Source organism: Trifolium pratense, linkage group LG4, assembly GCF_020283565.1.
Source record: "Trifolium pratense cultivar HEN17-A07 linkage group LG4, ARS_RC_1.1, whole genome shotgun sequence".
NCBI classification, from domain to species: Eukaryota; Viridiplantae; Streptophyta; class Magnoliopsida; order Fabales; family Fabaceae; genus Trifolium; species Trifolium pratense.
Genome location: NC_060062.1, coordinates 12,482,855 through 12,501,186, shown reverse-complemented (window position 1 = coordinate 12,501,186; position 18,332 = coordinate 12,482,855). Strand labels below are relative to the sequence as shown.

Sequence of the window (18,332 nt, the reverse complement as noted above, 5' to 3'; positions counted from 1 at the left end):
GGGAGCAAGCCAGCATGTCTTCCTGCACTTTTGAGATCAACTTGAATCGGAAATTACCTAAGGCAATTGGTCTGTAGTTCTCAAATTGGTCTGCACCATTTTGGGATTAACACCACAATGTTTCAATTGAGGTTTGGTAGAATCCAACCCTTTTTAAAAACTTGAGATATTCTAAAACATAAATGACAGCCATAACTTTGAAAGAGTGACTGAACAATTGAAAGGGATAAATTTCACTTTTAACATTACAAATTGTGTCGTATCCTCTAAGTCAAATATAGTCCTATATCACATATATGGGATCATTGAAAAACGCTAATTAATTACAACATACTTTATCTTAATGAGTCAATCCAAAGATGATAGAAAACCGGCGTTAATTATTATTCACCGTACTATACAGATAATTGAAACTACCTCATTTACTGTAGATGCAATACACTGGATCAAGCATTGGCTACTTCAATAGAGGACCAGGTGACTAAACTTTATATTGCAGCATCACAAACTTTAAATTTAAGATCCAAAAATCAAGTCACGTAAAGAAGCCAAAGGTGAACTGTAACCACGCACTACACTGTCTCTCCAGAAAGCCGTTCCTGTCACAATTTCATAAAAATGTTAATACAGTGGAACTTTTATCAGAAAGCTGCAGTACATTATTTACAAGAAAGGCCACTTGTGCAATTTTGTATATAATATCTTTTGTAACTTGAGTTGCACATATCTCAACCGCAAAAGCTAGCTCAAGAGGCAAGAATTGCCGAAGCATTATAAGCACTAAGGGCACGTTTGGATTTGACTCTACTATTTGTCAATGTGGGAACTCAATAATATTGATCAATAACTACTACATAAAATAGTTATACCAGCTTTAGTATTGATTGTGAAGACAAAAAAAGTAATCAATTCAAAACACATCTTAGGTAATGTATTTCATAAATAATTTAGATAATATGGTTGCTCAAGAGGATAACCTATCCATGAAACCAAACCAACAGTTGCTGCCAAGAAGAACTCCTTGCTGATAATGTTCAAACTGGAACAAAAACAAAACATCAGTTTAGAGATGATTCTAATAGATTTTGCCCAAGAGACGAGAGCACCAGAGCCAAAATGCAGATGAAAACTTGACTTATATTAACTTACAGGAATAGGCATGCAAGATTCCCATATCCATAGAATATGGTAGCCCATGTTGAACCGGTGAACCTACAACCATGTTACGGCATTAAAAAAATTAAACTGCATGAACAATGTGACAGATTTGCAATAGCCAAGGGCTAGACTATATTTGTTATAACACTGCATTGAGACTTACCGATTTTTTTTGGAATTGCCACATTTTTTTTTATCAATATAGTATATGAGTCAATAGAAGAAAGTGAATTACCACATGAAATCACGAATGAATAGAGCACGTGGAAGCATGAGTCCATTTCCAAGCATGGCAAGCAACATAGAAAAAGCAGACAAGCCTTTCATGTTCTCAGGATTGAGAAAATTTGTCCACTAGAGAAGAATATAACGGTCATAAGAAAAATGCATAGGGGATAAAAGATGAATCACACTTCTCTTAAAGCAACGAAAATTATCATCAAATATTAAGTTTACCATCTGAGAAACTGGCATCCACATGAAGAGTAATGTAGCTGTCCATCCAGATATTCCGCCAACAAATTTGACACCTTTCTCAGAAAGTTTTCCGGTTCTTGCCTGTAAATAATGACAATGATTGTCAAATGAGTACTTATATGAAAATTCAGGAAATATATGAAATTATGTATTTAACATTGGTACGGCAGGGCTAATAAGATTTAGCAATTTGAAGGCGGGAAATTTGAAACAAATGAAGTTCATTTTGAGGTTTGACAAATGTGACAAACAAATATAATCTATTCATAATTTTTTTTCGCTGACTCACAATTCATAATGTGGTACCATATATGTATTGGTATGAGTACATGTCCAATTGAGACATTACACAAAAGGAAATAAGAAGATTACCATGGTAACAGCCAAGACAGCTATCACAAAGGAAATTGCTCCAGGCAAGATGCTGTTAGGCAGATAGGGAACAAATGTAGACCACATTATCTGTATCCAGATTGTAAAATGGGAAATATGAGTTAGCACATCGGAAAAAATGTCTAATTCTATAAATACTAGGGTGGGAGAAGCAGAACACTATTACTTGAGGAAGCACCGATAAACCCCCAATTGTAATGAAATCTTCCCAAAAGCGCCAGATTCCAGCATTTAGTAAACCAAAGTAATTCATGAAATTCAGAAAAAGACCAGACACTACAACTGCTGAAGTTGCTAAAAAGTAAGGCAAAGGCATGGACTCCGCTAATGCCAACTGAACAATGACCACATATGTTGAAATTACACCGAGTGTCTGCACTACCATTGCTTCCTTTTCTCTCTTCTTGGCAAAGTATGAAAGTAGTGACAGGTTTCCAAGCAAACTAGTAAGCATTCCCTGCATTGACAACCATGTCATTAACCATTTTAGGATATAAGAGCAATGCCACTATTTACTACTCTCTGCATTGTAAATAACTTCGACAATCTAACTTAGTAATAACACGGGCCACAATAACAAAATTTAAATATTTTATTAGAGTCGAGACAAGAGAGCGGAAGATCACATCATAATTTAAAATGGATGAACAAATTGACTCAATCGCAAGACAGTTTCACAACTTATCACATAAATGGAGAACAACTGGTCTAAAAATTGATAGACCAATTTACAAATGACAAGGTTCAAAATTACTAAAGACTAGTGAAGGATGGCGAGACTAGATTCCCCTCTACCTCGTTGGAGTTGGAGTTGGATTCATCTTCATCTTAGTAGAGCTAGTTTTTGGCTCATCACAATTAGGTTCATTCACCTAGTCGCCCTTTTAGGTTCTTTGCAAACTTACAACGATGAGTTTGTTCATGTTTTCTGGTTCGTGACTCCAATTATGCTGGGAACCATAGCAATGAGCTTCAATATAATATTGCTCAACTCCTTGGCAGAATGATTCATGCTGGGATGATAGATACATCCGTAGAATCAAGGACTACAACTGTGAGGTTAAAGTTTTATGCACTAAGGAGCCTTATCATCCATCTCTTGCATTCTGGGTTTTTCACAAAAAAATAACATTGAACCACTATCATTTCAAGAATTTCTGGGGGACAATAATGATTATATTGTAGACCTATACAATCATCCTCAAACTCACAAATCCTATACAAATCTATACGAGTCTATCAAAGTCTACCAAAGTTTAAAAAAACCAAATACTATAAGCATGAATCTAAATCAATTTTCAAACCTATACTTATAAACTAGCATGATTCCATGTGTTAACTAACTCGAATAGTTTGATAACCATGATAACTGTTAAGAGTTTCACATTGGATGGAGATGATAGCATGAAGATATGCTTATAAGTAAGAGGCAATTTTCACCTTATAGGTCGATTTTATAGGGTTGAGTTAGACCACAAAGCCTCTCAAAGATCCACTGGCCACTTGCTATCAGGTTTCTACTATCGGGTCACCCACTATTTATCTCCATTTACCAAACCCAATAGTGTTGGGCATTTCCACTATTGGTTGAGATGAGGCAACCCAAAATTCTAAGAATTCTAAGAATAACGTTCATTTCAAAAAAATCATAAATTGTTTTTCTTTTTCGTATTAACCCTCTGGTTTGGTTTCCAGGAAAAGGGGTCGGTAATCCAGAGTTCGGCCATGAGCTAATTAAAGTCTAGCCAAGAATTATTCCATCAGGAATGGAACTCGGGTGTCCTAACTCCTAATCGATTCGTCTTAGGGGAGCTCATTAACCACTTTAGCACAATTATTACTTAATTATTGATCATAAAATTTGTAATTAGCAGTAAAATAAATTTGAAAAATATTGAAGATGGTGAAAGGAAGTAGAGAAAGAAATGTAGTTACCAGCCATGGAATAGCAAAGAGAGCAGTATTATTTCCTGCGATAAGATTTCTAGCATTAAGTAAAATCTGTGGCATTTGGAGTAACAAGAAAGGAAGATTGGCTGCTCCAGAGAATTTTGATGTAAGTGAATCCCATTCTTGGTAAGCTTGATTTGTTCCAACCTCTTCCGGGTTCGGTGGATCGGAATGAAGAGCATTGAGAGTGAAATTGGGTCGGCGTAGAGGAAAAGCAAAAAGACGACAGTGGTTGTATTGTGTTGGAAAAATGAGATTTTGAGAAGTGGGAAATTTGTGTTGTTGATGTTGTTGTTGTACAAGAAGATTATTGATACGGTGTTGATGATGATGTTGACTTAGGTGTTGAATTTGAAGATGAGGAGAAACATAGCAAGACATGGCCATTGGTGGGTTACTATGAATGAATTAATTGCATTCAACAAATGTTGCTGTTGTTGTTGTTGTTTGTTTGATGTTGTTTGTGGATGGTTGGTTTGAGTGATGATGATGATGAGTGTGACTGTGAGTTGGTGTCTGCTGGGGTCGGGAATGGCAATGGGATTGGGCGGTGGGAGATGTGTGCATATCCCCAGGAATACACGTGGATTCACTCTTCATATTGAGTCTTTTCAATCAAGGGCACACCTTCTAATGCACGGAGTTCACAAATACGAGTAAAAAAATATGGATTTGGATCCTCTCTCAGAATCACAATCTAAATTATATAGATGTATGTTCGGTATCATAGTGATTATGTCAAAATTAATATGATTTAAGGTAATTTTGTAAAAGTTATAAAGTGTAATTTTTTAAAAACTCACTGTAATTCTGACATACTTACTTACTGTAATATCAAATATAGGAGAAGTCAACTAGATTTTACTATCTACTTCTTTCGGTCTAAATTATAAAGAAATTAACGAACTCTTTTTGAGGGTGCACTCCTTCAAACACACTCCTATCAATTGGAGCCACGTCACCCTTTTGTTTTAAGTTTTACCTAATGACTGGTTTAGCAAGTTGCAGAGATAATACTCTTTTTCTTTTTTATTTTTATTTTTACGGATGGAAAAACTCTGTGGTTCATCGCAATCCTCTTTGATCGCCGTCTCTATCACGTATTTTGATGACCGTCGTCTTTATCATGTACTCCGGTTACTTCCTCTTTATGATGTGCTCCAGTGGTCGCCGCCGCTGCCGTCTTCATCTCTTGTGAACTCTTTTTTTAGCCGCGAGGTTATAGACTTCTTCAAATTAAAGAGTATTGAACCATGAATTACTTACTATCTAAGAAGACATAAAAAGTAATAAAAGCATCACATAAAAGTCTCTATAGAAGAATAACTACAATTCTCTTTTGAGATTAAGATATTTGAGCATAAATAATAGGCTTAATTAATTTTTGGTCCCTTAAAGATATTTTAGGTTTTATAATGGTCCCTTAAAGAAAAAAAAGGTCATGATTGGTCCCTTAAAGACACATTAGTTTCTCAATTGATCCTTTCCGTCAATTTTTTACAAAAAAACGTTAGTTTTAGTAGACTGAATTGTGGATATCATTAAATGTAAGTGGTCCATCAAAAATCTTATTAATTTTTAAAATTTTAAACATTGGAATTTTTTGTTATATTTGGAGTTAAAATTTAACGAAAATGACCAATATGACAAAAATATATGTCTTTAAGGGACCAATCCGGATCTTTTTTTCTTTAAGGGACTAATCCGAATTTTTTTTTTTAAACGACCAATAGACTAATTAAGCCTAAATAATAATAGGCAATGTGTTTTTACTTTCTAGATAAGCATAGTTGAGAAGTAGTATAGTTGTTTCAACTCTTTATTCAATATATATATTTCCTCATTTTCTAACTCTTTAACATCAAGATAAGTTGGTTCTTTATCAAATACGTGAACGTGATGATTAAGAAGGCTTTGTTGATGAGCCAAGGAGTCAAAATTCTTCGCAAAGTAGCAATATTCCACTTCTTTGGGCATTTAATTTGTTGAATTAATGACTTCTACCAATGGAATATTGATGTGCAGCTGTTTCAATACTTTCATAAGCTTATGAAATTGCATGTCTTCATTTGATTTCTTGATCCTTTGAGAAAATGGTGGATGAGGTCTTTCTTAAACAAATTGATTCTTGATTGTACCAGTTCCAAAGGCAACAAGTGACACGTCAAAATTAGTATAATCCTCTCGGTTGAGAGTTACTTGGATAATTTTTTACATCAACTAAGTTTGTCATCAATATAACCTTTAGATTGATATAGGATTTTGATTTTATATCCTCTTTTAGAGAGTTATAATAGTAAACCATAACTTTGTAGCACACTCATACAAATGAGAAGGTGGAGGAGGAGGAGACTGCTTATTAATTGTAAAAGAAATGAGACAAAAAGTATGACCAATAGTTGAATAAATTTATTTGTTTGGTGTTTTATTATTTGAATGAGACCGGTCCAAATCTTATAAATTCGACATTAACGACTCATAAATAACTCCTTTATATATTTTCCAAATAATCCATTTAGTCAATTCTTCTTGTAGTAATCTTAAGGACTTTATTGAGTCAAAACAAATATTAATTATCTTTGTAGAACTAAGCTATATCTAAATAAATACAAGTTGGACCATAATAAAAACATTATTTCATTGATATAAAACAACAATATTTATTTGACAAAACTCTAAATTGTCTTTTTTTAAAAGTCTAAAATTAAACTTTGAATCTCAACAACACCATTTTTTGGCATTCCACATATTGGACAAGTTTGGAGTAAAGTTTCACACGCTTTGCATGAAGAGAGATGCCAACATGACAAAAATAATACACTTGAAGAGTTGGTGTTGCACTTTGGACAAAGCATCGTAATGTTTCCACACCTTGCACGGTTTTCTGCTATTGGTTCCGTTAGAATCAGAGATACACAAAATAGGAAAAGAGAAAGACGACTAAAATTTCAATAGAATATCATTGCATTAGCTTGTTTAACATTACAAAAAGGTTACTAGAGAATATATAATAAAACATAGGGTCATGCTAACTAGTGCCTCCGGGGCACTAGTTAAGGATACAAAAAAACAATTTTTGCATTGGAAATGACATTTTTTATACTTTACAAATATTGACTACACAAGTTTCAATGTAATTTTACTATAATTAGTATCCTTAACTAGTGCCCCGGGCACTAGTTAGCATTTTCCTAAAAGATAATGGACTCTAAACTAACAGACCCAATATTATTTTATTATCTAACACCTACTCTCAAACTCACTATGCATCAACAAGAAGCATCATGAGTTTGTTAAACAAAATACGAAAAACATCTATCAAATAAAATAAACTTCTAACACTACCCCTCAAGCTGAAACTTACTAAGCTTCAAGCTTGTTACAAATTAATCCCAAAAATAAATCAAACTAATTAAGATCACGACCAACGGAGAGCAGCAATTCATAGTCAACAGAGAAACCATAAAAGAGAAAAGCAGCCAGAAGTGCATCCAAACAGAAGAATCAATAGGGGGAAGTGCAATAGGGAGAAGTGCAATACAATCAGAAGAGAAGTGCAATAGAGAGAAATGCAATACAATCAGAAGAGCAATTGGGGGAGAAGTGCAATACAATCAGAGAGAAGTGCAATAGGGAGAAGTGCAATGCAATCAGAAGAAGCCAGAGAGAAGTGCAATACAATCAGAAGAAGGCAGAGAGAAGTACAATGCAATCGGAAGAAGAAGTCAGAGAGAAGTACGATGCAATCAGAAGAAGCCAGAGAGAAGTACAATGCAATTAGAAGAAGTCAGGGAGAAGTGCAATCAGAATGAAGAATCAAACCAGACCAAACTACACCATCAAACAAACTAATACCAAAACAAACCAAAGACAATAACCCAAGCAAACCAACAAAAGAGCCAAATATATTATCAACCATTGTTACTATACTTCAGTAACCAAAAGAATTGTACGGTGCACAAAAGTTCCTCACCGTATGATGCATCTTTTTTTTTTTTTTTTCCTCTTCAAATGACATTGGATTAACAACAAACATGTGCCACTTTCACTTATTTGAACGAAGCACATGATCCAAAATTCCAAAGCAACAATCCTTCATACCCAACCCAACTTAAGATCCAACCAATACCCTTTTATTCAAACAATGAACCAATATACCAACATATAGAGATTGCAAACTACACGGTACACATAGAATAAGAAAAGGAGGAGACAATACGAGATGCTTACGGTGCTAACAATTTCGACAGAGATGAGAAACTATTTCCTCTACATCAAATTTTTTGTTGGGAACTCAACGGCGGAAATTATGGGTGCTTCAAGGCGGATCGAAACATGCTCTTAATACCATATTAGAATCAGAGATACACAAAATAGGAAAAGAGAAAGACGGCTAGAGTTTCAATAGAATATCATTGCATTAACTTGCTTAACATTACAAAAAGATTACTAGAGAATATATAATAAAATCTAATGGATTCTAAACTAACAGGTCCAATATTATTTTATTATCTAACAGGTTCTTCATTTTCACCGCAACATGATTCTACATCATTTTCCACAAACGTCATTTGTCTCTTCTTCTCTTCTTCTAACTTGTTATAAAGAGTTATTGCCATTACTTCCCTTTCACCAACTATTCTCTTCAGCTCTCTTTTCTCTGCTTCTAGGCTTCTGATTAGATTTTCCATTCTTCTAAATCTATCCACTTGTAGGCTCCATTGATGTTGTAGCAATTGTTTCAATTGATCATTCTGTTGCAAATAAAATAAATAAAATAAATTAGATCGAATAGATAAAGGAAAGGACATTTTCAATGAAAAATAAATAATTATAAATATACATAAATTGAGATCATCCCGAAGGATACAAGCCTGTTTGTTTCAGCTTTAAAAAAAATAGATTTTTTCTTTGTATTTTTTAAAATAGATTTTCTAAAGTCGTTTTTTAAAATAGGCTTAACTACACATTTGGTCCCTTACGTTTATTTTAGGTTTCAATTTGGTCTCTTACGTTTAAAAAGTATTAATTTGGTCCCTTACGTTTATTTTAGGTTTCAAGTTGGTCCTTTCCGTCAATTTTGTCACATGTGGCAGTCAATTTGCATATGTGGACTGACACGTGGCACTTGGACATGCTGACACGTGTACTGTTCAAACGGTGTTAGTGACAAAACTAACGGAAATGACTAACTTGAAACTTAAAATAAACGTAAGGGACCAAATTGATATTTTTTAAAAGTAAGGGACCAAATTGAAACCTAAAATAAACGTAAGAGACCAAATGTGTAGTTAAGCCTTTAAAATATAACATCCCATATCAATATATCTAGAATATCAATAAGGATGTAATTAACTGCATCCGTATACATTAAATTGAACCTAAAATTTTGTCCGGCTTAATAAAATTACAAAGTAATTTATCAAACAATACATGGTTTGATGAGAATTGAATAAAACTTTCATAATGTAAAATGATGAACCTTTAGACAAAGGCATAATTTACAGAAATTAACATGAATACAAGTATATGTCTTATACATTAATCTCATGAAAAATAAACATGTGGCAGATAACCATGAACTTCTACCACGCCATCGACGATCTTCTCATAAGTCCATTAAAATCTTATACAACTTGTTTATCTGAGGAGTTGGTGGTTTAGACGACTAAACCTCAATTAACTCCTACTACCCCAACTACTCGGTGACTACACCGGGACTTCATAATTAAATATGTACTGATCAACAATATAGCAGTTTTACTTGAATGACATAATTGAATAAATAAAGGTGTAACACATATTATTATCTTGTGTTTTAAACTCAAGGACACTCTGAAGTGAATCAGTCTCAGGGACGGATCCAAAAATTTTGATAAGTGAGGGCAAAATTATATACTATTATAAGGAAAATGCTAACTAGTATCCCCGGGGCACTAGTTAAGGATACTAATTATAGTAAAATTACATTGAAACTTGTGTAATCAATGTTTGTAAAGTATAAAAAGTGTCATTTTCAATGCAAAAATTGCTTTTTTTGTATCCTTAACTAGTGCCCTGGGGGCACTAGTTAGCATCCCCTATTATAAATATCTAACATTTATATTTTAAAGGATCAAAACATCTAATATTTATAATTTAAGAGACTAAAATAAATCTAAAAAACTTTAAGAGATTAAAGTGCATAACATTTTTTTGACACATTAAGTGTATAACATTAAGAACTAACTCAATAGAGCTAAATGTAATAATGAAAATTTAAGTGTAACCATTATTTTAGAGATACAACGTATTTTTTATTTACTACTTCTACTTTTAACTGATCACTTCGTGGGGGCAATGAATTATTTTATAGTGAAAATAAAATATATTTCATGAATATGTGAATAACTACTAAAGAAACAAATTAAGTAAGCGGGGGCAGTTGTCTCAATGTGTTATGAATACATCTGTCCCTAAGACCTAACTAATCTGTATATGATGTCCGATATATCATTACGGTTAAACTCACAATTAAGCTTGAATTCTCAAATGGAATCAACTGAACTTAGTGGTGCAAAGCAACCACGACATAATAATCAACTGAACTTAACATTGATGATGAATTTGTAATTTCCAAGTCCCGTCATAGAGGATATTTCCTTAACTTCCCGAGTATATGCTACAAAGCTAGCATAATTAATTATAGGGAAAATTTACATACTCATTGTTCCCATACCTTAGAGCTCAGCTCACACACCAAAGACCCCTTACTACACTACGTTTATGAGCCTAGGAAAGATAAACCTCATTTGCCTAATACGTAGTACTAAAATGCAGATGAGGGATAAAGAAAAGCTTATTACTTGCACACCTTGCACACCTTGCACACCTTGCGCGGTGGCACACCTTGCACACCCACAGGGCCGGCCCTGCTTCCTATTTAGTTTAGAGGGATTGAGGCGAGAAATGGCTTGATGAACTGTTCCGTTCGCCACGCACCAACCTCATTCACTTGCTTATTGTTCCCCACAATAATTCAAAGTATAGTGATTCTAAACTCGGACTGTAAAATCAGGCTACCCGACCTTAAACGACCAGTCCTAAGGAGCCACGGATTTTATCGGGCCGGGATAAAAACAATCCGATTTTAAAAACGAGTTCCAATTTTACTACCCGAGCTCGGCCCTATACGGGCTGCGGGCTACCCACCCCTAAACGTGTCGATTCTTTATATTTTCATAAGTACATAAAATGTACAATGAGTGTGGTGCAAATATTTTACAAGGTTTTTTTTATATAAAATTAACAAATATTTCATATAAACTTTACATTAATATTTTATATCTTAAAAAGGTTGTTTTTACAAATATAAGTACATAAAATCTACAACGGCGGTGCACATATTTTTATTGAAATACTACATTAATGTTTGTATTTTAAAAATACTTACGAGTTTTCAAAATTTTATCATATTGATTTTATATATTAATTACAAACCAATAAGACATAGAAACATGTTTCCTGTAGGATATAAACACGTAAAATTTACAACGGACTGTTCGGATGAAGAAATATTTTTTGCTTGTGATGTATTTTGACAAAAATGTTGTGTAATTTAGTCCGAATTGTTTAACAATTTTCATATATTAAAAAAATTATATTGTTCAATTTTCTCAACGATCATTTTTTAAATATAATTTTTTTATAATTTTTATAATAGATAATTAAATATATTAGTGATTAAAATTATACATTAATTACTTTTAAAAAATTGTACATTAATATGCATGCAGTGGTACTGGAAAAAAAAAACGGAGTAGATTATCTGAGAAATATAAAATAAGAAAAATAATGTGAGAAAGCATAAATTAAATAAATTATTAAAATAATGTGGAATCCAAATGGAACGTGGAACAAAGAGAGCAGAGAAACACTATGCATCACACACCACTCAAGTCCGGTCCCCATATCTGTTCCAACCAATAACATCTCTTCTTTCCATATCTTTATCTTTTAATTTCCCTCTTTTCTGTTTTATTTTTTATAATTTTTCCCTTCATTTTTGTTTTGGTTTAAATTTTTCCCTTCATTTTCTATATGAATAATATTAACAAATCAACAATAAAATAAATTAATTCAAGTAGTAAGAATTTTTGGCTCCTTAAACAAGTGATCATGAGTTCGATTTTAACTCTTAAATTTATAAAATATGTACAATCCTAACGAGAATATATCGCTCGAAAAACAAGGATAACAAGTGATTTATTTACATCAGGTTATCGCGTAGCTAATTTATGTATAAAAAAAATTCAGTTGGAAGGAAAAATCCTCTTTATATGCTATACAATTTTTTTTGGTCATGTTAACTTGTGTTCTGAGGCACGTGTTAAGCTACCTAAAAATAGAATTATATAATTAAAAAAATAGTAGAAAAATAATATATAATAATAATAATAAAAAAAAAAGTAGTAGAAAAAGAAAGAAAACAAAAATCAAGTAAGTGAAGAAGGCTCTTCCAGTGTGTGCAGCTGGATAGCTGATTCGGTGGTTCTAACTTTTCTCAAACTCAAACAATCTTCTTTCTTCAAAGTTCCAGGTATTCATCCACAGATATATTTCTTTTCATTTCTAGTTACAATTCTTTCAATCAAATTTCAAACTTAAACCCTTTTTTGTCTCTGCATTTTACCTACTTGCATGTCTTGTTTTTTCATTTCTCAATGTAAAATTAGTTAATAAACTGTTATTTAGCTAAAACCCTGAATGTTTATGTTTTTGTTATTGTTATTGTTGTTGTTTATGTTTATGTTGTTGTTTACAAGACTTTGAGAATAATAGGAAAATTTGATGGTATAATAGGAAGAAGACATATATATATATATATAGTAATGGCTACTGCAGCAGTTATTGGATTGAGTGGAGGAAAAAGGCTATTGAGTTCATCTTACCATTATTCAGATATTATAGAAAAGTTTTCACATGGATGTAGTGATTTTGGATCCACACAGTATCAGCTTCCACCTTCAAAATTTGTAATAGTTGCAAAGAAATCATCAAAATCCACTCCAACTTTTCCGCCATCCGAAAAGAAGAATAAGTCCATCAAGGTTCTTAAGGAACATGTTGTTGACCGCGGCGGTTCGCGTGTTGATCCTGAACAATGGTTTCAGGGTTATGATTCTAGGGAGTTAGAGGTAGAGGTGGAAACTTCTGATATGGATGGTTATTCTTTAGAGGCACTTCTTTTGTTACAGAAATCGATGTTGGAAAAGCAATGGAGTCTTTCGTTTGAAAGGGAAGTGTTGAGTGAGAATTCGAAGAGAGAAAAAATACGGAGGAAGGTTTCGGTTACTTCTTCTGGAGTTTCTGCGAGGCAAAGAAGGATGAATGGTAAGAGGAAAATTAGTGGTAAAAGTGGTTCTGCAATGATGCAGCCGAGGTTCACAATCAGTCGTGAACTGATTCAAAACCGTTCGAAAGGATATGTGAAAGGTGTTTCCAGTAACAAATTGCTCTCTCATGCTGATGTCTTAAAGTTATCCGAGAAAATAAAAGTTGGTCTTTCTTTAGATGAGCATAAATCCAGGTAATTTCAGGCATTGTTCGTTTCCATAATTTCCTTAATTGTGATTCACAAAAATGATGAATATGCTTTTTGTTTGTAGTTTTCCTGTTAGTTTTCATAATTGAGAACAATAGCTTAATCACATTATCCGTAAATCTTATTACTTGAGTTTCAGATTGAAGGAAAAATTAGGATGCGAACCTTCTGATGATCAATTTGCGAATTCGTTGAAGATTTCTAGAGCTGAACTACGAACCAAAATAATGGAGTGCTCTTTGGCAAGAGAAAAATTAACTATGAGCAATGTTCGCTTAGTTTATTCAATTGCTCAAAAATACGATAACATGGGTGCTGAAATGGCCGACCTTGTTCAGGTGATTATATAGATATATCCATTTTCACTTCATATCTTGTTAGCTTTGTTTCTTCTTTGGTTGTTAAACACTCCGCGCACTCACCTTGTTTTCTCTATAGGGTGGCGTGATTGGACTTCTTCGTGGGATTGATAAGTTTGATTCTTCAAAAGGGTTCAAGATTTCAACTTATGTTTATTGGTGGATACGACAGGTGAGGTTATTTTGCAACTGTGTTTCGAAATACTACGTAATTGTGTTTTCAGCAATCTGTGCAAGGTTATTTGCAATTCTTATTTGTCAAACCACCGTCCCTAAATAATGTTTTTATACTGACAGGGTGTTTCAAGAGCTCTAATTGAGAATTCTAGAACATTAAGATTGCCAACTCATTTGCATGAGAGATTATCTTTGATCCGCAATGCACATTATAGACTCGAAGAGAGAGGCATCACTCCAACTATTGATGTAAGTCAGCTAAATGTATAACAAGAAATCAACTGCAATCTGTATCACTATCTCAAAACTTTTTATTCATTTGTTCCCATATTTTGCAGATAATTGCAAAAAACCTTAATATGACTCAAAAGAAAGTCAGAAATGCTACCGAGGTAACAAAATCACGAGTTACATGATCCACATACACTTAATGTAATATCATATTGGCCATTTTTCATTTGATCAACATGTATGTATATATACATATTGCAGGCTATCAACAAAGTTTTCTCCTTAGATAGGGAAACATTCCCCTCTCTGAATGGTCTTCCAGGAGACACTTATCATAATGTAAGTTTTACTTAATACTCCCTCCGGTCTTATATATAAGCAAAAATTCTTTTTCAGGTTCATTGAGTGATTGATGTATCTGGTCCATAATGTGAACCAGATACCTCAGCAATTCAATGAACCTGGAAAGTGAATGTTTGCTTATATATGAGACCAGAGGGAGTACTTTTTCTACAAGTCGATCAAGGAAGATCGTTGGATTTAGATATTTCTGCCTTGCCTTTTGCTTTGTCTTTATTTTACAAAAATATCAATTGTCTCATTCTTTTCGTCTTTTCGCTCACAGTTTGTTGCAGATAAACAAAGTGAGAACATCCCGTGGATTGGAGTAGATGAGTGGGCTCTAAAGGTAATAAGGAAAATATTTGAATTAGACCTATCTTGATTACAAAGCATACACATGCCATAAGCATGATATTGTTGATATAATAGCTTATCTGTTTTATGTTTCATGAAATATAAATTGCAGTATTTTATGTTCTAAACTTCCATAAATATTAATTCCATTTGTAAATATTTACAGGAGGAAGTGAACAAACTCATCAATGTGACCCTTGTCGAACGAGAGAGAGAAATTGTTCGTCTTTATTATGGACTGGATAAAAAATGTCTTACGTGGGAAGAAATTAGTAAACGGTGAGTTTAACCATGACATTTTGTTGCTTCTTTTATCAAATGTTGTTGCCAACTAAAATTATACGACAGTACATCACCTTATTGGGTAAACTGTTAATTAGTCCATGAAATTGTAGGCGTCAGACAATTTGGTCATCAAATTATTGAAATTTTAAAATTTTCTTGAAATTGAAAATTTTCTTTTACATTAGTTTTGTTAGGTATCAATTTAGTTATCGAAACTGTCCTATAGAAACTAATGTGATCGAGTTTTTTATTTTAGAGATCATTTTAGAGTTTCTTTTATTTTATGGACTAAACTGTCCAACCTACAATTTCAAATACTAAATTAGTGATTCAATCGGACCTTATATGATTCATCTATAGCATAAGTTTTTATGTAATTCACTCGTTCATAATATTGCTACATTTGATGTGGCAGTCTAGTTTTTCTTCAGAAATTGATATTACACTTATTAAGCTTGAAAGTGTCACACACTAACTCTTTCGTTCAAATTGTGTGTTGATTCTTGTGTTATTTCTACAGGATAGGTTTGTCGAGAGAAAGAGTAAGGCAAGTTGGACTTGTTGCATTGGAGAAACTAAAACATGCTGCAAGGAAGAAGGAGTTGGAGGCCATGCTTTTTGAACATTGATATGATGGACTTATCATAGAGACATGTATATATACAGAACAGAAAGGAAGTATGTACCTAGAAATTTGACACTTCCTGATAAAAAATAGACGAAAGAGGACGATATAAGGGAACATTGAAGTTCATAAACCACCTGAAAATGTTGTCTTTTGAAGTTAATTATGTTGTATCAAATGTGTTTCCTAGGAAGACTTTGTATCAAGAGAAGTTTCATGAGCTAGTTACAATTATGTTTATAGTTTGAATAGCATTTAACATGTACTTTTTTGTCCCCATTTTTTGCATTTGCATTCTAAGATGCAAACTGTTTTTTCCCCATTTTTTGCTATTTACATACTTGCATCCTACATTGCGAGGGAGGTAGTATTAGAAGGCCGGGGGCGGTGTGAGACTTGGGGAGCACGGGAAGAAAAAGTCCTCCAAAGTAGCCTTCCAATCTGTGATACTGTGTTGGAACATGTGTATAGTATCCAATCTCTGCTGGTGCAGTGAATGTGACTTATGTTGAAGGAACAAAGCTTGTGGGTAAACCAAAAGGTGGTATATTGGCATTTGTTGAATTTTTTTTCAAACTGCACGAGTCATTAGTCAAATACACCAAAACATCCTACCTGAGGAAAAATTAACCGAAATGCCCTGGTCCTTTTCTGTGAGTGGGACGCGCCATCCAGAGCCTGGTGTCCCCATGAAGGACGCGCCATCTCCACATTAGTGTCCTAATGAAGGACGCGCCATCCACAGCTTAGCGTCCTGAGTTTGTTTTTTTTTTTTTTTCATTTTCGTTTTTGAAGGTAAGTGGGGTAGGGTTTTGGAAGGGTTATAAGGGTTTTGAGGGTTAGGAGGGTTTTGAGGGTTAAGGGTTAGATGGGGTTTTGAGGGTTAGGGTTTAGGGTTTTTTTTTTTTTAAAGAAATTATTGAAAAAAATTATACAAAAATTATATTAATTAATATAAACAAACTACAACAAATTTTTTTTTTTTTTTGACATTTTGTATTTTTAGGGTTTTTAAGGGTTTTTTTTTTTTTTTTTTATTATATATATATTATGTTTCTATTTTACTTGTTTATCAACAAAACAAAAATTAGAAGTAAATAGAAAACAAAAGATTTTGAGGAAAAATCGTATTTAATATTATTTTTTTACAATACAATACAAAAAATTGCAAATTAATTGGAATTTGGACTAATTATCACGACCACGACCACGACCACCACCACCACCAACGTCATCGTCACCTAAATGACCTCCAGTACCACATGTAGGAGCATGACGAACACGATCACCTCTTCGAAGTTCTCCTTGATGTTGTTCCACATCGTCTTGTTGATACTGAAAAGATGCAGTAGGATTACTCGAAATTGAGGCATTGAAAAAGTTTGATGTAGATGTGTCGTTGAACAAGGAGGTAAATGGCACACCAGAAAGGTTGTCAAAAATATTAGGATTATTAGGATCATCAAGAGTAATCAACTCATTAATCCATGACGAACCCACAGAGTTTTGAGTGTCGTAGGTATTGTGTTGGGGTGAAGTGTATAGGTTGTTGTGGAAATTTTGTTGGGCCGGTGTGTAGAAATTTTGTTGGGCTGGTGTGTGGAAATTTGGGTCATTAGATGGGTAGAAGTTTTGTTGGTCGTAGAAATTTGTTGTTGGTGGTGAGATGTAGGTTTGATGGTCATAGATTGGGAATTGGGGAGGGGTATAATCTAGGTTTGATTGTGGAGAATTTCAAGCTTTACATTTGCCTTGTTCGCATGTTATTGCTGCATGCTCCCATGCTGCACAAGCTTACCAAGTTCATATACATGACGTGTACAAAGCTGCAAGTGTATTTTGTGTATACAATAACACCTTCCCGGGAATTCAAGACCAATCATATTGGCCCCAATATTATGGCCGTCGACTTTGCCCCGACCCAGCAATGAAAAGATGTAAGAGAGGTCGTCCGAAAAGTACGCGCATTAGGACGGAAATGGACGACGAGATCGAAACTTTGAATAAGTGTGCGTTATGTAGGGTGCCGGGTCATGATCGTAGGAATTGTCCAAATTCCAATTAATTTGCAATTTTTTTGTATTGTATTGTAAAAAATAATATTAAATATTATTGTTGCACGATTTTGTTTTGTTGATAAACAAGTAAAATAGAAACATAATATATATAATAAAAAAAAAAAAAACTAAAACCCTTAAAAACCCTAAAAATACAAAATGTCAAAAAAAAAAATAAATTTGTTGTAGTGTGTTTATATTAATTAATATAATTTTTGTATAATTTTTTTCAATAATTTCTTTATAAAAAAAAAAAAAAACCCTAAACCCTAACCCTCAAAACCCCATCTAACCCTTAACCCTCAAAACCCTCCTAACCCTTAACCCTCAAAACCCTTATA

The 18,332-nt window shown here is 33.5% G+C and overlaps 2 protein-coding genes across 3 annotated transcripts; one reads left to right on the top strand and one right to left on the bottom strand.

Annotated features, from left to right (window-relative positions):
- Positions 1-210: 210 nt before the first annotated feature.
- Positions 211-4,601, bottom strand: LOC123920610 (maltose excess protein 1-like, chloroplastic). Its single transcript, XM_045972902.1, has 8 exons — positions 3,964-4,601; positions 2,195-2,485; positions 2,008-2,097; positions 1,615-1,716; positions 1,394-1,512; positions 1,150-1,212; positions 978-1,039; positions 211-599 (listed from the first exon to the last, which is right to left on the bottom strand). The coding sequence occupies exons 1-8, from the start codon at positions 4,363-4,365 to the stop codon at positions 517-519; spliced, it is 1,212 nt and encodes a 403-aa protein (XP_045828858.1). The 5' UTR covers positions 4,366-4,601; the 3' UTR covers positions 211-516.
- A 7,804-nt stretch (positions 4,602-12,405) lies between these two features.
- On the top strand, positions 12,406-16,199 carry LOC123920609 (RNA polymerase sigma factor sigA). Of its 2 annotated transcripts, none has more exons than XM_045972900.1 (10): positions 12,406-12,556; positions 12,820-13,546; positions 13,701-13,899; positions 14,000-14,092; positions 14,218-14,346; positions 14,436-14,489; positions 14,590-14,667; positions 14,954-15,016; positions 15,191-15,303; positions 15,830-16,199. In XM_045972900.1, exons 2-10 carry the CDS (start codon positions 12,849-12,851, stop codon positions 15,936-15,938), a joined length of 1,536 nt encoding a protein of 511 aa, XP_045828856.1. In that variant the 5' UTR covers positions 12,406-12,556; positions 12,820-12,848; the 3' UTR covers positions 15,939-16,199. The 2 variants fall into 2 exon arrangements, with proteins under 2 accessions (XP_045828856.1, XP_045828857.1); XM_045972901.1 differs by having other exon boundaries at positions 12,464-12,556; positions 12,799-13,546.
- The last annotated feature ends 2,133 nt before the right edge of the window (positions 16,200-18,332 follow it).

Excerpts from the sequence above, each read along its gene's own strand:
- LOC123920610 (XM_045972902.1), bottom strand. The coding sequence starts at position 4,365 with ATGGCCATGTCTTGCTATGTTTCTCCTCATCTTCAAATTCAACACCTA. Across the intron at positions 2,098-2,194 it reads GTTTATCGGTGCTTCCTCAA|ATAATGTGGTCTACATTTGT; the intron begins GTAATAGTGTTC and ends ATCTGGATACAG. Across the intron at positions 1,513-1,614 it reads GGATGCCAGTTTCTCAGATG|TGGACAAATTTTCTCAATCC; the intron begins GTAAACTTAATA and ends ATTCTTCTCTAG.
- LOC123920609 (XM_045972900.1), top strand. The coding sequence starts at position 12,849 with ATGGCTACTGCAGCAGTTATTGGATTGAGTGGAGGAAAAAGGCTATTG. Across the intron at positions 14,093-14,217 it reads TTTATTGGTGGATACGACAG|GGTGTTTCAAGAGCTCTAAT; the intron begins GTGAGGTTATTT and ends TTATACTGACAG. Across the intron at positions 14,668-14,953 it reads CAGGAGACACTTATCATAAT|TTTGTTGCAGATAAACAAAG; the intron begins GTAAGTTTTACT and ends TTTCGCTCACAG.